The following is a 27,736-nucleotide window of genomic DNA, read 5'->3' as shown; positions in this document are numbered from 1 at the left end:
GAAGTCGGCTAAGGTGTACGTGTCCCAAAGACTTGTTCGGCCATAGTCATCGGCCTATGTGAGGGCAACCACACAAAACTGCTGCCGTACACAAAATGGAACCCGAAGGTTCGAACGAAATCCATGAATACGCAGTGTTCTCATTGATCGGTTATGACGAAAACACTCGTACATACTGCACTCGTGATTTGCGGTCTGCTGATACCAAAATCGTCTATATCCGACGACCTTCATTGAACAGGTTCAGAACCACGTAACCACAACTTGGGAGGCAGCACTCACCCAACAGAAGCCAGCACGGGTACAGCAAGATAGAATCTATCAGCTAGCAAGCTGAAAAAGGTCTCTTGGAGTCACTAGTGGGGTCATGGCTTAAATACAAGCAGGTCCAGTATTCCTGCAGGTCCTTCAGACAGCAGGGCAGTCCTTCTTTTGATTATTTTCAGTTCCATGAGTGTTCGTATAAGAAGTCTGTGAGGTTCACTTTTATACCCAGTGCCATCCTGTGACTGGAGGGGAACGTTTGCCCCCTCGCCCCCAAACCAGTTCTGGTCAGTTCGTCCCCAAATCTGGGTTTAAAACCAGCCTGACTAAGGAGTCAAAAGGGAGGCAGATCTAGGTGTGAGTTTCATCTGTCAGTGATAAGGTGGGCATCCTTTGAAGCTCAAGAAGGTGCTGGAAACAGCTCCTAGGCCACCCTGCAAAGAGAGGAATCCCCCCTCCCCACACCCAGATCCCTTTGTCAATTTTCTGAGATCAATACACATCTCCCCATTGAGGTGCCGTCAGAGGTTAGGTGGCAGCTGAATGCTTGCAAGAAAGCCTTTTGGTTTTAGACAGCAAAATGACAATTTTCTAAAAGCGTCATTTCTGAAATAATAATGTAAAATCCATCTTGACCCATTACAACGAGACCTTGAACTTTTTTTCTAACTACTTTCAAACTAAATTTAGCATTTTTAAAATGTAATAGTGTAAACAAGCATTAACCTTTCGAAGAGCCAGCCTTGCGCCAGTGAAAAACGACTTTTGAGGTTTTTCATTGGCAGGACATATAAAACATTAAATATGCATGTCTTGCTTTTTAAAGACCATGCACCCTTCCCAATAGTATTTTAAGACCTACCTTAGGGGTGACTTCTAAGTATTAAAAAGGGAAGTCTGAGGCCTAAAAGAGGTTCCTTTTGCCACTGTGAAATGGCAATTCAAAACTGCGCACCCAGGCTGCAGTGGCCAGCCTGGAGATATGGACTGCTGTGGTGCTTTAGTGAATGGCACAATGAGTGCTCCAGCCAACTAGTAGCATTTAATTTGCAGGCCCTTGGAACAGGTTGTATCGTGTACTAGGGACTTATAAATGTGCCAATCAGTTGTATGGCAATTTTACCATATTTAGAACGGAGAGCACAAGCACTTTACCACTGATTGGTAGGGATAAAGTGCACTGAGTCCTATGGCCAACAAAAAAGGGTTCAGCAACAGAAGGTAAAAATCGAGGAGGATACCATGCAAAATGTTGCCATTTCCAACAAAATGTGAAAATATCCCTCCTGTCTTATTCCACGTGCATTAAATCCTATGGCACTTGTAAAAAAGTGCATGTGATATCGATTACATTTGTGCTACAGTAAACTGTCTGCCAAACTATAAATCAGGCCCTCTGATTGGAATACAGGTGTCTCAATCAGTTGCAACTGAACAATAACCACATAAGATGCCTTGAGTTAAGATTTCCTAATCAAATAAATGTTTTATTCTGTATTTCAAGCGTTAATAGTCAAACTGAAACATTTATGAAAATTGTTAGAACACAAGCGTCCTTAAAAAACATTCAACATAAATATTCAACTCAAAACATTAGAAAGGGAAACCCTCACCAATGAATGCGTGTGAAAATATGTTAAAATAAGTAATCAAATTGTATCAGTGCATCTCAGTTCGCACTGTTGTTGTGTCAGAGATATATATGTTAATTAAACACCATTCTATTGACATTTGGGTGATACAGAATCAAAATAACATAATTCTGTTCGAGCGGTTCTGTTTTCAGCACTGTACTTCGAGGGAAATCAATCAAACAATCATAGCATTCGTATAGCGCGCTACTCACCCGGACGGTCTCAAGGCGCTGGGGAAGGGGGTCCGCTACTGCTCGAAGAGCCAGGTCTTGTGTTGCTTCCTGAAGGAGAGGTGGTCTTGGGTCAGTCGGAGGTGGATGGGGAGGGAGTTCCATGTCTTGGCTTCCAGGTAGGAAAGGATCTTCCTCCGGTGGTGGCTCTGCGGATGCGAGGGCGAGGCTGGTCGATCGTAGCTGGCGGGTGGGAGTGTAGAAGGTCAGGCGGTTGTTGAGGTACCTGGGGCCCAGGTCGTGGAGGGCCTTTTGTGCGTGGGTGAGGAGTCTGAACGTGATCCTCTTGCTGACGGGGAGCCAGTGCAGGTCTCTCAGGTTTCCGGAGATGTGGCTGTGTCGGGGGATGTCCAGGATGCGTCGTGCGTAGGCGATCTGGATGCGTTGGAGTCTTTTCTGAAGTTTGGCTGTGGTTCCCACATAGAGAGTGTTTCTGTAGTCTAGTCAGCTGGTGACGAGTGCCTGGGTGACCGTCTTCCTGGTTTCGGTGGGGATCCACCGGAAGATCTTTCGGAGCATGCGCGCGGTGTTGAAGCACGAGGATGAGACTGCGTTGACTTGTCTGGTCATCGAGAGGGAGGAGTCCAGGATGAAGTCCAGGTTGCGTGTGTGGCCCGTTGGTTTGGGTGCGCTGCCCAGGGCAGGGGGCCACCAGGAGTCGTCCCAGGCAGAGGGCGATGAGCCCAGGATGAGGACTTCCGTCTTGTCTGAGTTCATTTTCAGGCGGCTGTTCATCATCCACTCGGCCACGTCTTTCATCCCTTCGTGTAGGTTGGTTCTGGCCGTGGCGGGGTCGTTGGTGAGGGAGAGGATCAGCTGGGTGTCGTCGGCGTAGGAGATGATGTTGAGGTTGTGTTGGCGTACGATGGCTGCGAGGGGGCTCATGTAGACGTTGAAGAGGGTGGGGCTTAATGATGATCCTTGTGGTACGCCGCAGATGACTTCGGTGGCCTCTGATCTGAACGGGGGGAGGCGGACTCTCTGGGTTCTTCCGGCGAGGAACGAGATGATCCACTCCAGTGCCTTCTCTTGGATTCCGATGTTGCTGAGGCGCTGCACTAGGGTGCGGTGGCAGACCGTGTCGAACGCTGCGTAGAGGTCCAGGAGGATGAGGGCCGCTGTTTCCCCTTTGTCGAGCAGGGATCGGATGTCGTCAGTGGCTGCGATGAGGGAAGTCTCGGTGCTGTATTTGGCTCGGAAACCTGACTACGAGTGGTCGAAGGATTCGTTCGTCTCGATGAAGGCGGCAAGCTGTCCGTTGACGGTCTTCTCGATGACTTTGGAAGGAAAAGGGAGGAGCGAGATGGGACGGTAGTTCTTGAGGTCGGTGGGGTCCGCTGATGGTTTCTTCAGGAGGGCGCTGAGTTTGACGTGCTTCCAGCTCTCCGGGAAGGTGGCGGTGTTGCAGGAGGTGTTGATGATGTCCCGGAGTTGGGGTGCGGTGATGGAGTCGGCCTTGTTGAAGACGTGGTGGGGGCATGGGTCAGTCGATAATCCGGAGTGGATGGTGTTCATCGTGCGGATGGTGTCTTCGGTGCTGACCGGGTCCAGGCGCAGAGGGTGGTGGTGGGGGGCGTTGGTTCGGTGGTGGGGTACGTGGTCTGTGTGCCGAAGCTGTTGTGTATGTCTGCGATCTTGCTGTGAAAGAACAAGGCGAGTGAGTCGCAGAGGTCTTGTGAGGGAATGATGTTGTTGGTTCCGGCACTGGGGTTGGAGAGCTTTTGACGATGCTGAAGAGTTCCTTGTTGTTGTGGGCGTTGTTGTCTAGTCGTTCCTTGAATGCTGTCTTCTTGGTGGTTCGGATCAGCTGGTGGTGTTTGCGGTGGCTTGCTTGAGGGCAGTCATGTTGTCTGCAGTCGGGTCATTGCGCCAGGCTTTCTCGAGGGTGCGGCAGTTCTTCTTGGAGTTCTTGAGTTTGTCGCTGAACCAAGAGGCTTTCTTGCTGCCGGGTCTGCTGGGAGGGGTCTTCAGTGGTGTTAGGTCGTCTGCGCAGTTGGTGATCCACTGTGTGAGGTTGCTGGCTGCTTCGTTGGGGTTCGTTGTGCTGGCGGGAGGGTTCTGGCTGAGGGAGGTGGTGAGCTGGTTGGTGGTGATCTTGTTCCAGCTCCTGCGGGGAGCCTGATGTGGGCGGTGGTGGGTCGTGGTTCTTCTGAAGCTGGAGTGGACGCAGATGTGGTCTGTCCAGTGAAGGCCGGTGGAGTGGCTGAAGGAGATGTACTTCCTGGAGGAGAAGACTGGGTCAAGCGTGTGACCGGCGTAGTGGGTGGGGGTGTTCACCAGTTGCTTGAATCCGAGGTTGGCGAGGTTGTCCAGCAGGGTGGTGGTGTTGCTGTCCTTGTTGATCTCTAGGTGGAAGTTGAGGTCCCCTAGGAGGATGTAGTCAGCGGAGGGGAGGGCGTGCGGGCTTATGAAGTCTGCGATATCTTCGCTGATTTGTGTGCGAGGTCCTGGGGGTCTGTAGATGAGAGTGCCTCTGAGGGTGGTCTTGGGGTCGGTGTGTATCTGGAAGTGCAGGTGTTCGGCGGCTGTGATGGTGTCGTCGGAGTTGGTCGTGATGCGGATGGTGTTCTTGTGTACGATGGTGATGCCTCCTCCAGGCTGGTTGACGCGGTCCCTCCGGGTGATCTTGTATCCGTCCGGGATGGCGATGGCGATGTTGGGTACTGAGGAGGCGTGCATCCAGGTTTCCGTGAGGAAGGCGACGTCTGGTGATGTTGTGTCGAGCAGGTTCCAGAGCTTGACGGCATATCTGTGGACTGAGCGGGTGTTGAGCAGGATGCACTTGAGGTGGTTGGTGCTGGGTGTCGGCTTGGCGGGTGCAGTGCAGGTCCGGAGGCAGGTGAACTTGCAGGCTTGGCAGGAGAAGGGTCCGTGGGTGCGTTTCGGGGTGGCTCGGCAGCAGGCAGGGTTCTGGCCGGCGTTGAGTGCGTGGAGGGTGGCGGCGTTGTAAGTCCTGCGGGTGGGCTGGCATCTTTGGGGGCCAGGGGTTCTGGCGCTGGGCGCGGTCCAGGCGCGGACAAGTGTAGACGGGCTTGCCTTTGGCGCGTGTTTGGCGCACAATCGGAGTGCCCGCTGCGCGTGAACGCTCCGCGTACACGTGCACTCCGCCGAAGTGGGAGGGAGGAGCAGCTGGGAGGCGGGAGCGGGGCGGCGAATGGGAAGGGAGATAGAATAAAAGCAGCGGGCCGCAGGGGAGCAGCGGCGGGGAGCGGGGAGAAGGGCGGGAAAGAATGCAGGGGAGGACACGGAGAAGGAAAATACAGAGGCACAAAACATCCAAAATACAGAAAAATACAAAGGCGGAATGCAAAAGACTCAGGCAGAATACAACCAAGCAAAGGACCAGGAACTCAGCTGCAGGGCAGCGTAGACACTCGGCAGAGCGGGGGCAGCCTGGGCTCACTCACGGGGAGTGTGCGCGGTGCGTGGGGCGACCGGCCCAGAGCAGGGATTCTATATAAATATGAATGATGCCCGAACACATTTATTGCTAGGTACCCTGGTCCCTCCTCTAGAACAATAGGCATGTTTCGACTCCTAATGGCTGCCAGTCTCTTAGAACAAGGAATTAGTGTTTCCTCCTGTTGACAGGAAAATTAAAGGATGTGGTTCCAGAGATCCTATAGTGTGAGTATAACTTATAACCATAACTTAATAGTACTTTCTTAAATACAACACTGATGTGCACAGTAAAAGAAGCACACTTTTTATTGCGCAGAACATACACGTGTAGGTTTTTTTTCTCCTGAGTACAGCAATGTGTAGCGTCTTCTAAATAAAAGAATGCTAGAACCCTTTTGGTTACCACTGTACACCGTAAGCCTGTGATGTAAGCATTGGAGAGATGAGTTGAAGGCAGGCTTAGAATGTGGTTTTCTGACTTACACGCAGTGTAATAAAGATGTTCACTACTATTCTTCGTGTGGCATGGTAATTGGCGAGTACCTGGGCTGGCTGGACGCTACACAATGGATATGCTTTACCCAAACTATTTGACTGTAAGTTAGAAAGGACATTAATGTTATGGCATCCATGTGCATTTATCGAGTTTAAAATTACTAGTGAATAACATTTTGGATGGGATGTTCTGCTAAATGTGTATAGTTGTCTTTCGTAGAAAATCAATGCATTTTCGATAGCATTCGATGCCTTTTATATAAATGTGTGTTAGAATAACTAGATAATAATGCAAGAAAATATGCCTTCTTTACCAGCCACATTCTGTGCTTTTGCATGACAGATAATTTGGTTCTCCACTGCTGTCTGATTGTAGAGGTCCTGAATGCTATAGAGGCTTCTGAGTTTGTCCATGAGCACCAGAGCCAGGGTTTGAGGATAACCACTGCTTATGCAAAGGATTTCACTTTAGAAACACTGTATGTAAATTAATCTGATGTAGAGTGGATGGAAATCAGGCATGGCTCAGGTCCCAGAGATCCTCCGAAAGTTACCATTGATGTAATAGTGGATGGTTTCACTATTGTAAACACCATTGAAGATGAAACTTGAGCGCAGTTTTTATTGTGTTATCTTAAAAGGAATCTCTTCTCTTTTGCAGATTAATTTTGATAGTGATGGTGTCTGCGTTTGCTGCGAAATGCAACATCAAACATCTGGCTGCAGCAACCTTGGAGAAACCCTTAAACTGAACCCACTGCAGGAGTGCAATGCTGTGAGATTGACACTGAAGGTGAGGACGTTGTGTTCATTATTTGGTCTTAAAAGTCTTGCTTGGGCTTCCCTTGAAGAACGGGCTTCTTTTTAAAAGTTAAGTAAATCAATTTACAGAGAATCACACTATTTTAATATAAGAAACAACACAGGCAGTGAGGGAAAACAATTACAGCCACACTTCCTCTTCTATCACTGAATGTAAGTTCACCTGACAATCTAGCTTGTGCCCTCTTTTGTAAGTCCACTGCCCTAGGACCTAAATTTAAACTGTACAATATAATCGCTCAAAGAGGCACATAATAAATAGCATACAGTATGCGCACAAATCACACAAATTGTTAAGGAGACTTGTTTTCATAGAAAAATCTTCTTTATTCTTGATCCACACAGCCAACGTGTTTTCACCCCAGCGGCCTTGCTGGAATTGGCCGTTTTCCGGCTCCAGACAAGTTCAGTGCAATGCACTAGATCCACAATTAGTTCCAGATTCAGTATTCTGTTTCGCACACAATGCCAACGGTGACCTGACAATCCACCCGGTCGAAGAACACTTGGTTACTAACTTTGGATACCTCGCAGAAAATTCCAATCTGATAAGGATATCTGTGTAATAAGTGAATATTGGAGGATCACTCATGTACTCGCAAGGACGTGGAATAGAATTTTCCGCGTCAGCCCTGATGAAGCCCGCTGGGGTGAAACACGTTGGCTGTGTGGATCAAGAATAAAGAAGATTTTTCTGTGAAGACAAGTCTCCTTAACAATTTGTGTGATTTGTGCGCATACTGCATGCTATTTAATATGTGCCTCTTTGAGCGATTATATTGTACAATCACACTATTTTATCTGCAGTGTGCAAGTATGTTAGAAACTGCTGAATTTGTTTTTTGCGTTTTCCTGCAATAAAAGCATTTACAAACGCAGTTGGATTGATCTTGTACAACTATCTCTTCGAAACCTGGGCATCAACAACACCAGCCTCTACCCTCCAGACAGAGCCATGGCATGCATCTCACTCATCCTTGACACACAGTTTACATGCGGAACATCCAGCCCTCTCTCAACTGACAGCCCCCTGGACCTTTAATTAGTTGCATTTTGCCTTTCAGCAAGATGACAATCGGGGCTGATGGCTGTTGGAAGTCACTTCTGATTGGTACCTTGATGGTGAGTAGAGCTGAAATGAGCCAATGGCCTGCGCGCTGTGCCACAATTCCACCACCTCGGGCCAGTTTCCGTCCTCCCTCCTATGTCCCGCAAGTCTGCCACTCCTGCGAGCTCCTGGATAGTGCCACATTTTTGTCAAAGTCTGTAGCTGCTGCACAACTTGCCCTCAGACTCCCAACTCCTCACTTGTTGACTGCTGGGACTCTCTGCAAGCCAGCACCTTGGCTGATGAACTGCAAGACTCCTGTTATTCATTAAGATGAGAGCAGTGCCAATCTGCAGACCTTCATTGATGAAAGCAGCGGCAATTTTCACTATTTTTCTATTATGAGCTCATTTTAAGTATTGAGGAGGCCTCTATGTTAAGATTATGGCATCTGGCAATATCTAATTGTATTTGAGTTGCATACAATTTGCGCTTCGCAACAACAACATGGATATTCCTAATCTTTCAGCCTTAAAAATGTCAAGATTGACAAAACCTGCGTCGGCTGAGTTTTCTCTGGAGGCGTTATTTCTTCAAAATAAACCAACTTTAAATGGAAACAGGATTGTGTTCTTTGTCATAAAAGATCATTGTCTAAACTTGTATGTACTCACATAATCCAACTGCGTTTTAATAATAATAGTACTAGTACACCAATAATGTAAAGCACGTTGTCATATGAACAAGTATCCACTATTGTTCTGTATTAAGAGACTTTTTGGGAGAGTGCTTGTTGCAGTTCCTCTATATGCTCATGAATGGCAAGTAGCTAGCAAATGATCCACGTGCAGGTTTATTAAGTTTTATGAAGATCCAATGGGGATACATTTACGGGGGGTCAACAATATTTTGATTTACTACCACCTGTGGCATTGTTTGGTGGGCCTGCACACACTTTGGCAGGGACATCAAATGTTTAAACTTCTTGCAGTTCCACCAAGTGAGGGGTGAATTAAAAAGGGGATGTAAAACGTATCCAGTTACTAATAACATTAGCACCTTGTGAAGAATCTGCACAAAATATGGCAGAAGCCTGTAAGGTTTGGTTTTTGATTGGTATATCAAGTTTTGTGCCAATCCACGAAGAAGAGGCAAAGTGAAACGGGCAGGGCAGTACAATTTTCAATTATATGTAACTTTAGTGCTGCTGAATCTGCTTCAAATCTAGCAAGCAGTTAGCAAATGACACCCAGTGCATATATGCAAATTTTGTGTAGCTCCCATTTACCGGGGCGTGTGGGGGGGGGGGGGGATTTAAATGGAGTTTAAGGAGGTGTTCATCTGCTAATATTTTAGCACTGTTTGATGAATCCATGCAAAAGTTCACAGGACTTTAATGTTCTTAGCTTACTATTGTCTATGTCAAGTTTTAACCTCTTAAGTGCTGCGTCGGGGCGTTGGCCGACGGCAGCACTACCTCCCCAGTGCTGCGCACGACCATTGGACGTCCATTCAGCACTAGTTCCAATGGACAGCGCAGCACTGGGGAGGGATATTTGTGCCGCATCTAAGGTGTTAAGCAGATCTGTTAACCAGGCAAGCCATACAAGCAACAATCAACTTCTGCTGAGCTCATTCTAAGGTGTTCTGCTGAGCTCATTCTAAGGTGTTCTGCTGAGCTCATTCTAAGATGTTCTGCTGAGCTCATCTTAAGGTGTTCTGCTGAGCTTATCCAATGGTGTTTGAGCACAGGGAATGGACGAATGCTGTGCACAATGCAGGATATGTAAATGACACGACGAGCGCAGTGAGGATTGGGCGTCCAAGGCCTTCTTGCTCAGCATGAGTTGGGTGGCCACATCGGGATGGTGGCAGGACCCACTGTGGAATTAGAATATTGAACAGATTTTGAAAACAATAACATTAATTGAAAAACGTTAATATTGCAGTAATAGCACAATGGTAGTTATAGGTAGGACTGAGTTTTCTTAATAAGTTTGGTGTCTTTTGACAGATATGCACGAAACTGTCAGGGGTCAAGGGGAGCGGTAAGGGGGTCAGAAGGGCACTCATTCTGCGGATAAAATCATTTTTTTAAATGACACATTTTTTAGCTGCCAAATATATATGGTGGGTTATTCTAAGTTAGACCTCGCAGTGGTATTCTAGAGTATTTGAGCTGACCTTCCAATCTGAAAGTAAGTGTGGGGGTTCCAGGACAATCAAAAGTTACTGAGCCCCAATAGTTTCAAAGTGGGGGCATCTACCTCTCGTGTTCTGCAGCCTTCATAATATGAACCTCAGACTGGGGACGAGGTACCTAGTATTTAGAGAATCAGAGCCATCCAAGGCTGAATTTGGGATGTGCTGTGGGCTAGCAACTCAACATAATACAAACCAATAAACAAACCAATAAATCAACATTGGTTGAATGCTTTCATATTAAAAAGAATAAGTACTTTAATGTACGCACAGCTAAATACTGCAAGCAGCATTAGAAATACATAAAACATGTCATTTGGTAAAACAAAGCATAGCCTTTCCTAAGGAGCCACACTATAATTACCCGATTAAAATGTTCTAACAAGGGTTGTGGCAGAGGACTAACTAACAACAACACCGTTGCATATTATGGCAATTTGTTGAATTTCATTCAACAGAATACCTGCCTAGAGGTTTAAACATATAATATTTACAGTACACTTATTCTTGCTTTTCGCATATGATTTTCATTATTAAAAAAAGTCATCCTACAGGTGATAACGTGGCTTTTCATCCTCCTCAAAAATGTTGCCAACATTGCTGCTTCCATGTTACTCATTGATTACTTAGCAGCAAGGACAGACATTTTTGAAGCGTTATCATCTATCAATGTTGCCTGAGTGGAATTACCCTCCTGTTTTCTGAACCCGTTTTTGTTGGTTTTTAGGGCTTTGCACACTTTACAACTTCTAACCAGTGTTAAAGTGCTTGTGCCCACTCCTTTCAACATGTTGAAATTGGCTTATAGTTATACCCATCTTGCACATTTAATTTATTTGTAAGTTCCTAGTCTGGTGGTGCTATATATACCCAGAGCCTGTAAATGAAATGCTACTAGTGGGCCTGCAACTCTGAGTGCGCCACCAACTTAAGCACCCCTTTAAACATATCTCAGGCCTGCCACTGCAGCCAATGTATGTAGTTCTAAACCCATAGGAGTACATTGGGTTGCTTTATTATATTTAATAAGTGCTAACCTTTGATTGGGAACAGGTAAACCTTTCATGTATGATGTCTAGGAAATTGTGATTAAATATCCTCTCAATTGGAAAAGTCAGATCTTTAGGTACAATTTTGAAAATCCCACTTTTAGTAACCTTGCATTTTTCTGCCCCAGCCCTTTGGTACATGAGTTCCTGGGTCATATGACTGGGTGTAGTTAATAGCAGTTGGACTTTGTTTATTCCTCCCAGACAGCCACACAATAGAGGGATTTCGTGTGCCTGGATGGGCTATCCACTTACAGGATGAGGGAGGCGGATCTGGACACAGCCCTACTTGCTCCACTTGCACCTGAATAGGTTGTGCCCTGCCTTCACACAAAGGACTTGTCACTACTGCATTGTTCATGCGGACAGCTTGGAACCAGGGCAGGGTAGAAAGGAAACTTCAAGGACTTTAAGGCAGTCCTTAAGAAACTTCCCCTACTTCAAAGTGGGCACCAGGTATCAATATAGGGCCCTCAGAACCAATTCAATAGTACACAGCTGCATCTGTGGACACAGAAGTAAGACTGCTGTGCTGCTTTGCTGCCAGAAAGACTGCCACTCTGCTACCCTGCTGCTCTTCTGTCTGCTACCCGGCTTGCTGATAAGGAAGACTGGACCTTCACTCTTCATTCTAGGCTGAAGTGACTCCAAGGGTTAGCCAGCTGATCTCCTGTCCTCAGCTATAGGAGACATAAAAAGCTAGAGAGGCTCCCTGCTACTACCCTGCTGACCTGCTGCCTGGACCTCCCTGAGCCCCGTTGGCATCTGCTGGTGTGAGTTCTTGATCCGCAAGAGGAACCACTCAGGTTCTGGACCCTTGGTGTGGCATCACTTGACCTCTGTCCTAAAACAAAAAGAAGATATCCTGAAGTTTTGCTCTGTTCATGAATGGGTCTATTTGAGCTAAGAACCTGCCTCCTGCACCGACTTTTGGCTCCACAGCAACCACCAGTGACGGCCGGCAATGCAAGATATGCTTTTCACATAACAATATTAACAGCTTGCATGGCTACCAACATGGACAATCTGTGATGGCTGACAGGATCTTCGCATTAAAGTGGAGACCATCCGCAATGCCTGGTCTGCTTTTTAAGTTATTTCCACAACCATCGACCGACACTCTCCCTGTTCCCCGTGGCCTCTTACATCACTAATGGAACCTTTCACACTGGTCTTTGAAGGTGACCCTTTCAGCAGGACTAATCCGGTCCCCGTATCCGGCCCACACTCCATAGCATTCAGACTGAACTTGTGACTTTTACCCACTCTTGCACAACCAGGTAATGGTGAGTGACGCTTTGTGCTTTTAGATATTTCACTTACCTCAAATCTTTTAAATTCCCTAATTACAGTTCTACTGATTGGATTTTTGTCATTTTGGTGTAAAATATTTTATTAAACATTACTTTATTTTTTTAGTTGGTGTGGGATTTTTCTTGTGTTGTGTTTCCACTTTATTACTGATTGAAGTGCTGCATACATACTTTGTGCATTACTTCTAAGATAAGCCGGACTGCTGTTGTGCCAAACAACTTAAGCACAGGTTAATCTGCAGTTTGCTTGTGACTTCACCCTAAAAGAAATTGTGCTAGCCGCTCGAAAGGGTTTCACACCCTTTAACCAGTAATCCAATTTCCAACTGAATGCTTTGGTGCCCTAACTTCTCTGGGGGTTAGCACGATCTCATGGTACTATTTGTGGGTGTCTTATTCCTTTGACTCTCACGTGCCCCCTACTTCTGGAATGCATGTGTGCTGGTCAAAATGGCAGTGTAACCTGCACACACAGGTTGCAATGTCAGGGCTGAGACATATTTGAAAGGCTACTTAAGTGGGTAGCACAATATGTGCCTCAGTCTCACTAGTAATATATAATAAAAGAGGCCCTGTGTATATGTAGTACCACTTTACTAAGGCCTTACGAGTAAATTAAATATGTCAATTGAGTGTAAGCCAATTTTACAATGTGTTAAGAAGGAGCGAGCATAATTACTTTAGCACTGGTTGGCACTGGTAATTCGGCATAGTCCTAAAACCAGCAAAAAAGAAGACATCAAAAATAGGAGAATGGAAGGTAAACATATGGGAGAAAATTATGTCAAGGATGGCAGACCCAACAGCTCTGCTATGTTTGTTTGTCTATGCCCACACATGCCTTCTCCTTCCCTGTCAAACTTTAGAGGGGTCTCCTGATGAGCTATGGAGACATGGCTCATCTCTCTTTGTATTATTCACGCTGTAAGGAACAGCTTCTAAAATTCACAACCTGTCCCCTTGCTCCAGAAACATAAGCTACACTTCCATGTAATGTACATAATATTTTACGAGGCATTTGATTTGCCAGCTGAGAGGCACGGCAGTTATTGAAATTGAAACATGAAACTCAAGAGTTGAGTTTCATTAGTGGCAGACTCTATACACCTCATGCATGAATGTATGAAGCATTCAGCTAAGGTAAATGTCTCTTTAGCTGGCCATAAGTACATGCATTTAAAACTTGCCACTCCGCCAATCCAGATCCTACTCACAAATCTACCCAGCAGTTCAAGCCAGCTCGCTTTAAGGGGCGACTTAACTGGTCCTCCGAATATTCTGGTGTACCTGGGGAATTCCGGATTGGGACTGAAAACATATGATATGAGATACTAAAGCTCTTTCTAAAGTATACCCAAGTTCTTAACACTGTTTTTCAAAAATTTCAGCTTAACTTTTTAAAAGTATTTTGGATCCACATATTTGAACAAGAAGTGGTTCTGCCCCAATCCACTAAGCATTGCCTCATATAGTTTACCCATTGAGGATCGATCTGCTTTGTTGGCCAACATCCGAACGTTCTTAAAATGGAAGGCGTAACAATACATCTGGAGATCAGGCATAGCCAGCCCTCCTTCCACCAACCTTCTCCTCATTTTTTCCATGCAATGCTGATCCCCCTTGAGGCCCAAATAAAGCTTCGGATGTTTTCCTGCAGTTGAGTGTTACACTCTTTGAAGAATGTAAGAGGTATAGGGTTAAACAGAAAAGTAAATTTTGGGAGAACAATCATCTTAAACAAATTAACTGTACCATTGATGTTAAGTGGCAAATTGGTCCATCGCACTAAAAGTTTTTCTATGTCTTGACTTACTTTTTTCCAATTAATCTGCGGGATGTCCTCTGAGTTATAAAAACTCCCAGATATCTCATCTGCAATTTCACCCCCTGATTAATCATATCTGGGTTGCAGGCCATAACCATGGTTTTATCCGCATTGACCAAATACCCCGATATTTTACCAAATTCTACGGCCATCTCAATCAATCTGGGTTTTGCAAAATTGGGTTCATTATGTAGAATAACATATTATCAGCATACAGGGTAAATTGGTCTCCAACTCAGCCGACTTGAATGGGACAATTGAGGAATCTGTTCTAATCTGGTGTACAAAGGGTTCAATATAGAGATTTTAAAGGAGGGGAGATATAGGACTACCCTGCCTTGTACCTCTGATAGTCTGAAAGAGGTGTGATAGCTTTCCATTCACCAAGACTCTTGCAATTGGGACCCTATACAGATTTTGTATTGTGCTTATCATATTTTGAGGAAATCCAAAGCTCTTCAGGGCTTCCTATTGTAATCCCCAATGAACCTTATCAAAGGCTTTAGCCGCATCCACAGTGTTAGACCTTGCATCCTTGACATGGGTTTCCCCTGTATTTTTGCCTTTTCCTCCTGTGTTTTTACTCTGTGTTGGATTTCGATTTTGCTCGGCTAGATGCTTTGGGCACTTTGTCACTGCTGTTCTGTGCAAGTGTTCCCTCTGTAAATTGTTGTAATGGATTAGTGTTTCCATAATTGGCTTACTAGGTTTACTATTAAGTCCCTAGTACAGTGCACTGTGTGTGCCCAGGGCCTGTAAACCCAATGCCTCTAGTGGGCATGCAGCACTGATTGTGCCACCCACATGAACAGCCTGTAAATGTAACTCAGACCTGCCACTGCAGTCTCTGTGCACAGTTTCGTACTGCTAAGTTGACCTGACAAGTGCACCCATTTGCCAGGCCCTAACCTTCCCTTTTTATACATGTGAGTCACCCCTAAGGTAGGCCCAAGGTACCCCTGAGGGTGGGATGCAGTGTATGTGAAAAGTAAGACATGTCCTGATGTGTGTGGCATGTCCTGATAGTGAAATACTGCCAAAATTGTTTTTCACAATGGCAAGGCTATCTGTCCCATAGGATAGAATGGAAATTAATGTATAACATCTTATAAATATAACTTCCCATTGGGATACAGTTTAGTATACCTGAACTCGGAATATAAAGATGGATCTTTTAGTGAGGATAATTTTTACATTCTGTGTTTAAAAATATCACTTTTAGAAAGTAGGTATTTTCTTGCATAACCATCCTGTATGCCTCTGCTAGGATTGTCTATTCCCTGTCTGGCTTTTGCATTTCGGGGGCTGGGAATGTGCATTATGTTCAGACAGCCACTTGGGGGGGGGGGGGGGGGGGGGGTGAGGTGTTTCCTACCTCTCCAGGGTAAGTGAGGGATGGGCTTAATAGACCCGGATTACATTCAGAGTAGGGGGGGGTTCTTTGACATCTGAATGGGCCTAGTCTGCCTTGGACAATGCTTTATCCACCCCTGCCAGGAAGCTGCACTTTGGCTGGGCACAAAGCTTCTCTGCCATCAGAGAAAAAAGGAATTTGTGCTATAAAATGTGGGGCCCAGACCCCAGAATTGTGGATTACTTCTGGAATTCAAGAGGAACCTTTGCCAAGGAGAAGAGCTGTAGAAACTGAAGGAGAAGTACTGCCCCTCTGCTGTTTGCTGTCTGGGGTAGGCCTGCAGTAGCTGTTTCTGCCAAGGAAAGGTCAAGGACTCTGCTGTGTGCTGTGTCCCCTGCTTAAAGAATATCTCCAAGAGCTTGAAGGAGAGCTTGCCTCCTGTTTTGAGGTCTCAGAGATTCAAAGACTTCACCCTCAGCTCCCCTGAAATTCCTTGCTGGGTGTTCCGACCTGCCAAGAGGTGCCTGTTCTGGGCCTCTGGAGGTTCTTCCTGCTGCTGGGAACTTGAAAAGTAATGCATCAAAAATTAGAGTGACACATCCGCACCTTTTTCTAATGCATAACCGAAGAAACCAATGCATCACCTGCCCGCAGCTGGAGAAATCACCGCATCAAGTGAACGATCTACTGAGTCTGAGATCACCGCACCGATTCAGATGCTAGCCCAGCTTTGCGGCTGCAAGACCTAACGCATCGTGGAACCACAGCTGAAGAAACTAACTCAGCGCTGTTGCCGCCTCATCGAGATTCGACGCCTCCCTGATCCTCACGCATCGCACTGGGACGCCAAGTCCACAAGGACACTGGGGCTGCTGTAAGAAACAGATGTATCACCTTTCCCCCCCCCCCAGTAACAATAAACCGACACATCACTTCCCGTTCAGTAAGGAACCAACACATCACCTCCCCTGCGTGGCAATAAGGAACCAATGCATCACCTCCCCTGGAGTAAGGAACCGATGCACCACCTTACCTGCGAGTAGGGAACCGACCCATCACCTTCCCTGCAGCTGTTCATGCTTTTGATTTTGACGCATCCAAGGTACTTTGTGTTGAAAGTGTTGCATCTATAATTTGCTATGGACAGAACTGTTTCTACATTTTAAAAGTCATATTTTGATTACTATATTAATGATTTTTTTTGTTTTCTCTTGTTTGGTTTAGATAAAGATTACTTATTTTTCTTAACAGGTGTGGTGTCCATTTGTAGTTTTTTCACTGTATTACTGTCTGTGGGCAGAAATACTTTACACACTGCCACACACTGCTTCTGAGATAAACCTGTCTGCTCGTGCCAAGCTAACAAGGGGGTGAGCAGGGGTTATTTTAGAAGTGTATCCACCTTGCCCTGACTAGGAAGAAGGGACTTGGACAACGGTGCAAACCATTGCCAATTAGAGACACCCATTTCTAACACACAGCCACTACTGTTGAATGAGATTTCTGGGCATCCGCCATATCAATGGCACCCATCAACAAGTACATAAGCTCATCTAACTGCTGCCCTGTCATAAACCCCCTATGATCCGGGTGGGTGACACTCTTAATTACTCCAGCCAACCTGAAGGCCAATATCCCTGAAAGATCTTATAATCAACGTTTAATAGGGTTTATTGGTCTATAAGATTCTATTCTAGCAGGGTTTTTATCTGGTTTTAATACTAGAACTATAATGGCCTCTGACCATGAAACTTGAGATTCTTCCCCTTGCACATATATTGCATTAAACAACACCTTTAATACAGTGATTTGTGTCTCAATTATTGCCTTATATAGCTCAAATGGGAGACCATCTGGGCCTGCAGCTTTACCACCTTTTATTCTTGTACACTGGGCCTTTATCTCCTCTTCTGTGACTTCTAACCCTAATATATCCATTTGTGCCCTTTTTAATCATGGTAGATCTATATCCATTATCCAAGACTCTATTATCTCCCTTTCCGGCTATAGGTCCTCTTAATATAGCCTACTCATATACCTCAGAGCTTCTCCTCTGATCTCAGTATTAGTATCCAGAGGCAGCCCTAATTCTGAATCTACCAAGACACGTATTGTATTCCTAGCTTTATCTGCTCTGAATTTCCAAGCCAAGAGTGAACTACATCTCTCACCATCTGAGCAGAGTTGCAGCTTACTAACTCTCCATTTTCTGGAATTTTCTTTGCCAGCAGACTGCCTGCATATCCTAAAATTCTCCTTGCAGGATAGATATCCTAGCTGAACCCCTCTGATGAAGCATTCTGAAGTTCTGTTTCTTTCAGCTTTATTTCAGCTTGTGTCTCTTCTTGCTTAGTATTTCTTGCTTCCTTCTAATCATTATGGCGTTGATTTAAGCTCTTGGGTATGCCTTATAGGTATCCCAACACTATGGCTCTATCTAAAGTCTACCTTCTCTGTCCCTGTTGTTCGTGAAGTCTTAAGACTAGAGTCCCGGGAGAATGATCTGAAAGTTAAGCTGGGCCATGGGCCACTGACTCTACTTCGTCATATAGGGAATAGTCAATCCAAAAATAATCTATCCATGAATGATGTCCATATTTTTTGCTATGAGAAGTAGAACCCTTGGGGGAACCCATCTTCCTATGGCAAGCGTCTAACAAATTCAGTTCTACCATCATATCTTTTAAATTACGCAAAGTCTTAGGAGTACTTGTATATTTAGTTCTCAATGTTCTATCTAGGTCTTTATTTAATACAATGTTAAAATATCCCCCTATAACAATGGGGACAGACATTTCCAAATGATGGCGTCGCAGTTAAGGTAAATGTGACCTTAGATTTGCATTGTAGACAGAGTAAACTATATAAAAGGAACAGACTCGGGTCATTGTACCATGTGCCAAACAAATGTTACATTTTAACACAGTGTAGACAACTGAACAATATAAAAACACCATAGATTATACAATATATCTAAAAGTAAACATGTATTCCCTTTTAGTATCCAAATAATTTGCAAGGTATCATCATCACTGTGTGTCCGGTTGTATAAAGTGTAGACTCGGTTTAATATGCCACAAGGCTTTCTGTGTGCAGTTGATAGGCTCATCAAACAACAGCCCTTCCCACCAACATGCGGATGTAAATTTGTTCCTTTTATGTGCAACTTACCCTGTAGAAAAATATTTGCACTGGAGGTTGAAGCTTAAAGCCAATTTTTAAAGGCCATTATAGTACATGAAATTCCATTTGAGAGTTTCATAACATAGCAGTGGTCGAAATCAGAAGTCTAAAATGGAAAACTGTGGGTTTTCACGGGTAGATCCCTTCTCCTAGACCTAAGTTTGCTTTTTGTTGGAGCACAGCAGAGATAGGTTTGAAAGTGGTTCTGTGCTTTTGAAAAGTCTCAGTAGCACTTAATGTAACACAGCGATAATCTTAAAGCCAACACATTTTGTTGCCAGATGCTAATTCCCATTGAATGTTTGGTAAATCACCTGGGGCCGTATTACGGAATAGCTTGCGCCCGGCGCACACAAATGTGCGCTGTCATCTGTGCTGCGCCCCTTTGAATGTTTATTGATGCACTGTATTATGTTTCTGCTGCGCAAAACCTGTCTATAATAGGAAACTGTTTGTGTGGAATGTTGTAGCCAAAAATGAATTTATACCTGCACTGATACAATATGCGCAAATAAACACTAAGCGCAAAGTCTGCGCCACCATCGCAGTGCATTACAAACTAATCCTCCTTAATGCCAACAGGTGCATACTCTGGTGCATAGCGACACCTAGCGCCGGCACAGTCATGTGTAATACGGTCTCAAGATGGAAATCTGAGATCTGAGGAGCTATTCAGCTTACATCAACCAGAAGTCTTTTTGCTAAATTGTGACTTACTGCTTCCCCAAGGATAGATAGGCTAGTCATCAAAGATGCAAAGCTGCTCTCAGGTTTCTAGTCAGTGTTACCTGTAAGAGCAGACTGACTCAAAACCCAAACAGTAGAGCAGAAGGTCAATCAATCAATCATTACATTTATAGAGTGAACTACTCACCCGTGAGGGTCTCAAGGTGCTGAAGGGAGGGGGGGGGGTGCTGCTACTGCTGGAAAAGCCAGGTCTTGAGGTGTTTGCTGAAGGTGAGATGGTCCTGGGCCAGTCGTAGGTGGGTGGGGAGGGAGTTCCAAGTCTTGGCGGCCAGGTAGGAGAACGATCTTCCTCTGGTGGTGGTTCTGCGAATCCGTGGAACGGTGGCGAGGGTGAGGCTGGCGGAGAGGAGCTGGCGGGCCGGAGTGTAGAACGTGTACAGGAGTGTAGAAGGTCCCGTTGTTGCTGTGGATGGAACCCAGGGGGCAAGCTTTCCAATGGATTGACTCTTGCCAAGAAGGAAAGCTACATCTATTGGTAAAATAAGTAAAACATTGTAATCTAAAGCTTAAACCTACACAGGACAACTATTAAACCCATTCTGTTTATACTTCAGTTCTGTGATGGAAAAAAGTATGTAGCTATTGCTTGGGTGTAGTTTAAGTATGTGTCTCAGGCACCCAATGAAAATGTCTACCTCAAAACATTGGGGGAAAACCACTGGAAGCTAAAACATAAGTGTCAATCGCTGACCAAGGATGGCCACATTAGTGGCTCCAAACTTGTTAGGTTTTGGCAGGGGGTTCCTTCTGTAAGAATTCTTCCCTGCTGTACAGAAAACAATCATCTATGATGTTATCCTCTCAGTGGTGCTCCTCTTTCTAGCATTATGAAAGAGAAGGAGTAAACTAACTGATGGGCCTGGCCCTCTCTGCAGGGTCCCCTCCCAAACCTAAAACTTCACCCCTCCTATTTTGCTGAATTCTTTTTGTTGGCTTTAGGCCTCTATGCACTTTACCAATGCTAACAGTGCTAAAGTGGTCCCAAAAACATGGTAAAAGTGGCCTAACTTCCTAGTTTATTCTTCTCATCGTTTACCACATTCACTCATTTTCAAAACACATTAAATTGAGTTATGGCCAGCACCCTATCATAGTACTCACATCAGATTGTCCACATGTTGTGGGTATCTATCCTTCGCCTACACACCCCATATCCACCGCAGCAGCAGGTGTGGACGCTCCTTCTCAAACCTGGCAGCCAAGACTTGGAACAACCTGCCCCTGTAGCAACAGACCTCCTCCGCTCCACTGCAATTCTGAATGGCTATTCGACTGAGCCTGAGCCTCAGCACCTATCTTAAAAAGCATCACAATTAAAACAATGACACATTACAAATTTCCACACAATAAAACAAGAAGGAAATGGTCATACGCAGTATACCATCCAATTTATAAATACCACAATAAAGTTTTAGAACAGATTAAACATTATAATCATTTGTCTTTAAGCCTTCTTGCCCTAATAGTCCATGCCCAGCTAAGGAACTTAGATACAGCACAAACATATACTTGGTAAGTATCTGACATCAGAATTCGCAAAGGCCATCAGATGAGACCTAGTACCCATATTCCTGCACACTGGCTTTAACCACCTAGATCTCGGAAGTTTATATAGGCAGTGCACTCAAATAAAATGTGGGGCACTGTTTCCAAGATCAGCGGACAGAATGGACACGAGCTAAGGGAACTTGGGGACACACTCCAGCGTGCTGTAAATTCGCCAAGGGGAAGGGTGCCAATCCTAAATTTAAAATACAGCATGCGATCATCACGCGGTTTAGTAATAAAATCAAAATAGGGCTCTAACGAGGGTACATCCTTTAGTAGAAGATAGCTAGAAACAATCCTACCATTTTTAGGGTTTGAATATTTTTTATTGTACACCCAGCTCCAGTAGATCTGCTTCAATTGGGATTTTGACACAGCTGATCTAGTTGACCATACCTCCCCCAACCCGAGCTCAACAAGTAGGGATTTTACATTTCGCAGCCAACTAATTTTGACCAGCCGGACATAGACAGAATTTCTGTAAGTCCTTCCGCATAATGAGCAAGTTCCGGGACTCGCCATAAGCGTGACCACAATAACAATGAGCGGAACTGGGCCAGGTCCTTTATTGGGCGATTCCCCAGATCATACAATATCGGGATCATAGGTGTGCTTTGGGGAAGGGACAGCAATGACCTAAAGAATTTGTTCTCACACTGGGTAAGCTGGTCAGTGTTACAGGCACCCCATAATTCTGCCCCATACAGGGACCCACTAACTGCTCTTGCGTTGTAGATCTCTACAATGGGGGAAATAGGTTTTGTTGTGGAACTACAATGTTCTTTAATAAGTGTTCCTGTTACCCTTTTAAGGGAGAGGACCATTTTGTTGATATGAGGGCCCCAATTCATTCGATCAGAGAGTCTAATGCCCAAATAATCAAATTCTGCCACCCTATCCAACTGTACCCCATTCAGATTTGGCGGAATCCCCATTTTTTTAGCCGGATTTAATACCAAATATTTAGTTTTACCGGTATTAATTACCAGACCCCTGAGTTTACAAAATACATAGAAACTATTGAGTAGCTTCTGCAAGCCTGCTGGGGACTTTGAGAGGAGGAGGGTGTCGTTCGCAAATAGCAAGGTAGGGATACGTTTACCCACCAGGGAGGGAGCGCCTGCAGATGTTCTTAGCAGATGCTCCACCACTCCATTAACATAGAGAGAAAATAGAGTGGGGGCTAGCACACAGCCCTGGCAGACGCCACCTCACCTGAGCGAAGTTTCCCTCGTGAAGCTTGATTAAAATACTCAGAATGTATGAAGGTATACCCAAGTCCTGCAAAACCCCCCATAGACTCTGCCTCGGCACTAGATCGAAGGCAGTCTTCAGGTCTATAAAGGCCAGGTAAAGACTGCCTCCGCCCAGAACAACTGTCTTCCAGTACAACAAGCGTAGTCGGAAGGCTAGCTCAATTGTTCCCGTTCCAGGGCGAAACCCTGCCTGTAAGTCGGATAGGATTTTGTTGTCTTCGACCCACTGAAGGATTCTGCCTAATACTACCTTCCCTATAACCTTTTGCGTAGAATCTATTAAGCTAATAGGGCGGTAGGTGGCGGGATCGTCCCTAGAGCCCTTCTTAAAAATAGGGACCACCTCCGCCCCTCTCCAAGACTCTGGGATTGGCGCACCCTTCATGATGGCATTAAGGAGATCTGCCAAAAACCTCCCCCACTCTGAGTAATTTGATCGCAACAGGTCTCCAGGAACCCCATCGGGGCCTGCTGCTTTGCGCGGGACCAAGGAGCAAATAATTGCTTCAACCTCTTGTGCCGTGAATCCAATGGCCTCCTCCTTGGGCAGTTCAAGACTATCTAAAAACAGAACTTGTTCGCCGAGAGGGTCAACTGTGTACAGGGAGGAAAAATGGGCAAACCAACTGTCACCAGTGATGTTACAGGTGATTAAGGAATTATCCGGTCTGTTCCTTGATCTTATAAGATCCCAAAAACCATGTGCGTCCTTCCCCGCACTGGCCATCTGGAGGTCGTGCCAAAACTTATCATCCCAGTCCCTCTTAGCTTTCTTGATTGCAAGATTATAATTGTATCTTGCTACTTTAATGAGGGGCGGCTGCTTGCCCTTTATTGCCTGAATGAGTAATGATTTATTTACTCTACAATTCTTAGAATACCAGCCTGGTTTGACACTGCGTTTCTGGCGCCCCTTAGAATTATTGCCTTTAATCAAAAATAGATCTCCTAAGGCTTTAATTGTATCACAAAATGTTGATGAAATGATGGTCGGGATTGAACCACCAAGTTCTATTTTACTTTGGTAGGAAGCCAAAATGGAGCCAATAAGCTCAACCTTACCCTCATCAAGCAGAACTCTAGGCCAATTAAGGCGTCTGACACAATTTGAAGGGCACACCTCTGCCGTGGAGAGACATTCGAGGGGGGCCATAGACAATAGGGAGCTCTTCCATAAAGGAAGCAAAGTCAGGGAAAGCGGATTATGGTCACTAAGGGTCGTGGATACAACCACCATATCCTCCACACTTTTCCATAACTGTAAGTCTAGGAGGATGTAGTCTATGCTTGATGAGTGACCAACTCTATTGTAAGTATTCGCCCCCAACATGTCCGAGGCTGTTCTTCCATTAACTGCTCTTAAATCAAATTCCAGTGTCAGAGCATTAAAATGGACTACTCTAGGTGACCACCTTTTAACAGGGGGAATTGACAGCTGCGGAATACCCCTCCTACCATCCTCTTCCATAATATTAAGAAAATCATCAGACGCAAGAGGCTCAAAAGTACAGTTCATATCACCCGCCACCATGACTAGTGGGCCTTGCGACTGATTTCTAAGCTCCTCCTCAAGTTTGGTGACCGTGGGCGATGGGGAACTGCCCTTCGACCCCCTGGCATAAATATTAAAAATAGTTAATGATTCCCCTCTCTTAGGCCCATACAGAGTCACTTTTTGTAGATCAGGAGAATTGGTTTCAGTTTGGGCAAAACGAAGTCCTAGGGCAATATCCACCCAGATAAGTAATCCTCCTGCTTGGTGGCCTCGCCCTGAACAAGAAGGAGCTGCTGGAACATGATAAGTCAAGAAACCTACTTTATGGCAGGGAACTAGACTCCATGTTTCTTGGAATATACATATGTTATATGACCCAATAATTGCATTCCAATCTGGGAGATCGAGCTTCCTACCAATCCCGGCCAGATTCCAACTTATGATTTTAAGATTCGGCCTTACGGGTGGCGAGACCAGAGAAACCAAATTGGAGAGGTCACATCCAGTAACAAGACTGGGGGGTATAGGAGGGAGAACTGGTGGCACATTCGCGAAATCAGTACTTAATGAATGCGAAAACGGTTCTCCTAAAACAGGGGTACATGGTGATCTATCACAATCTCGTGTTACTGGAGCAGGTTTTTCCAGGACTAGCCCCATTATATCAATAGCCACTAGGCCAACCTGGAACACCCCTGCCTCTTGATGGAGGGAAGCATGTGCTATTGGGAAAAGTAACTGGACAGTAAGGCACTCCAAGCTCAATGCCCCTAAAATCATAACCCACAAAGCAGGTGGGCAAAATTTGCTGATGAAAGTAGCTTAAGTCAAAAGTGCCAATCCCCGAGCTTCCATGTTTGGGTTGCTGGTTGCATATGTGGCTAACAGCCCTAGGGTCACCAAAATACAATCGCCACTTATATCCTTCCTACGGTCGCCCACCCAACTTGCTCTTCGAACATTTAAGATTTTCCCATCATGGTGTTTTAGAATAGGCGTGTTAGTATTTAGCCAGATCATGGTTTTATTTTTCAGTTCCTGGTAAGATTCATATTTACCCTCCTTAAGTTTAGGAACCCCTGTTAGGACCACAACATAAGGGAGACATGCTGGGGGTAAACTAAGATCGACTGTATCCGTGGTTGCCTCAGCTATGGGATCTTCAGGGGCAACTAGTGGAGGACAATTAGAGGCCAAGGGCCTACTAATAGTGACATTAGAGTTGGAACCCGGGTTCGATATAGGCGTAATATCTGTACCCAGGGCCTGGGAGTTGCTCCCTCCTACTTGGGGTGCTAAGTTATTAACCCCTTCCATGCTGCTGACGGAACGGTTCCGTCATGCACTACGGGTGAGCTGTGCGGATGACGGAACCGTTCCGTCATGACTCCGCCCGCGCAAGGCGGAGTCAGCATGGGCGGGGAAAACCGCCCGCACGGAAGGGGTTAATGCATCTACTTTTAGCTATAACATTAGAAGTCTTAGATGGGGCTTTCCCTGCCGAGGGGCCCTCACTTGCACTCCCCCAATCTTGGGTTGCTGGCTCAAGTACTCCTCTCGAGTTATTATCAGAAGAATTTACCAACTCCCTGCTTTTTGCCTGGATTTTTATTAGAGTTTTCAAGGAGTGGAAATTATCAAGGGAAGTTTGTTCAAGTCTATCAACCCTTCTCTTTAAGTATTCCAAGCTCTCAATAATAGGTGATAACAGAGTTTTCATGAGTTTCTCTAAATTAATCAAATTAGACTCAAGAGTAGGGGGCCAAGGGAGATAGTGTCACTAGGACTTACAGTCGCCAGAGTGGCAGGCATATGATGTGTTTGGATATTATCTACACTAACTGGTATATCCTTCACCCCGCCCCCCACTCTATGGCTTTCCCTCGATTTTTAGGGCTTCTTAGTGGATTTTATACTCCCACCCCCTACACCACTAACAGCTCTTTTCCTTTTAATGGACAGCCCTCATGCTCTTAGTTTTGCTCCTACCGCTGGTTGGTCCTGTTGTAAGGTTATGGGGGCGCAAACTTGAACAGAAGCGGATGTCCCTGCAGATGCAGTTGCTGGGCTGGAGGTCTTATGTACCCCAACAGAGGCACTGCTATCTAGGGCCTCTTCTGAAATAGCTGGAGATTTACAAGTAGCAGATGGTGTCACCACAGGGGTTACCAGCGGAGGGGCGATAGAAGTAGGAGATAGAGAAGGAGAGATAGGAAAGTCTATTACCACAGGAGTATCTCTTCCTAGTGAGACTCTACGCTCACTATTTATTTTGTGCACTATTTTTACCAGGTAATTGTCCATGGTCGACCCCCCAGAGTAAATCTTGTCAACCTTCAGCTTCGACATGCTCTATACAATATGCAGAGCCAAGATACTTTTTCAAAATTAAGTGTCCGGCAATACGTTTCCTGTCCCCAAAACAAGATCTTAAATAATGGCAAAAAAGTACAACAGACATGGCTTACATAAAGGAAAAGCAATAATCTGGGTATTTGGCCAGGGGTCATGGCCCAGCCCAAGCTCCTCAGGCCTCTGAGGGCCACAGAGGGCCCGCCCTTTGCCCGGGCTTCGCCCCGGGCGCTCCCGGGCAGCGGCAAACGCTAGTTGCTTTTGAAGGGCAAACAGTTGGTGGGGCGGGGCGAACAGGGAGAACGGCCCAGGTGTCACGGGCTCGGGTTTACCAGGACTCCTGGGATATCGAGTCCCGGTCCCGATGCTCGCAGCCCTGCAACACAGACACGCACCCACAGCAGCTTCCACAGGTCCAGGTGAGATAAACCGGCGATGCGGGACCCGCGAAGCGGGTTCCGCGAGGTATGGAGTGTTCAAAGGAATCCACCAATAGCAGCAAAAAAGTCAATAGTAGCGTCCCACGTTGATTCGGCAGGCAAGGGTTTTTAAGTGAGTAGGTGGGGCGGGGCGAACAGGGAGAGCGGCCCAGGTGTCACGGGCTCGGGTTTACCAGGACTCCTGGGATATCGAGTCCCGGTCCCGATGCTCGCAGCCCTGCAACACAGACACGCACCCACAGCAGCTTCCACAGGTCCAGGTGAGATAAACCGGCGATGCGGGACCCGCGAAGCGGGTTCCGCGAGGTATGGATTGTTCAAAGGAATCCACCAATAGCAGCAAAAAAGTCAATAGTAGCGTCCCACGTTGATTCGGCAGGCAAGGGTTTTTAAGTGAGTAGGTGGGGCGGGGCGAACAGGGAGAGCGGCCCAGGTGTCACGGGCTCGGGTTTACCAGGACTCCTGGGATATCGAGTCCCGGTCCCGATGCTCGCAGCCCTGCAACACAGACACGCACCCACAGCAGCTTCCACAGGTCCAGGTGAGATAAACCGGCGATGCGGGACCCGCGAAGCGGGTTCCGCGAGGTATGGAGTGTTCAAAGGAATCCACCAATAGCAGCAAAAAAGTCAATAGTAGCGTCCCACGTTGATTCGGCAGGCAAGGGTTTTTAAGTGAGTAGGTGGGGCGGGGCGAACAGGGAGAGCGGCCCAGGTGTCACAGGCTCGGGTTTACCAGGACTCCTGGGATATCGAGTCCCGGTCCCGATGCTCGCAGCCCTGCAACACAGACACGCACCCACAGCAGCTTCCACAGGTCCAGGTGAGATAAACCGGCGATGCGGGACCCGCGAAGCGGGTTCCGCGAGGTATGGAGTGTTCAAAGGAATCCACCAATAGCAGCAAAAAAGTCAATAGTAGCGTCCCACGTTGATTCGGCAGGCAAGGGTTTTTAAGTGAGTAGGTGGGGCGGGCGAACAGGGAGAGCGGCCCAGGTGTCACGGGGGATTCGGTTTTACCAGGACTCCAGGGATATCGAGTCCCGGTCCCGATGCTCGCAGCCCTGCAACACAGACAC

The 27,736-nt window shown here is 46.1% G+C and overlaps 1 protein-coding gene across 1 annotated transcript in view; it reads left to right on the top strand.

The window, feature by feature from the left end:
* The window catches only part of ENTREP2 (endosomal transmembrane epsin interactor 2), a 1,796,185-nt gene that overhangs the window by 1,145,009 nt on the left and 623,440 nt on the right, over window positions 1–27,736 (top strand). The window contains exon 4 of the mRNA XM_086959018.1: window positions 6,687–6,818. Within this exon, the coding sequence (XP_086815144.1) occupies window positions 6,687–6,818 (132 nt within the window). The remainder of the gene's footprint in view (window positions 1–6,686; window positions 6,819–27,736) is intronic.

Source organism: Lissotriton vulgaris, chromosome 2_1, assembly GCF_964263255.1.
Source record: "Lissotriton vulgaris chromosome 2_1, aLisVul1.2, whole genome shotgun sequence".
Classification (NCBI taxonomy): Eukaryota; Metazoa; Chordata; class Amphibia; order Caudata; family Salamandridae; genus Lissotriton; species Lissotriton vulgaris.
Note: the sequence above shows the minus strand (reverse complement) of the source record. Positions and strands in the feature narration are given on the sequence as shown.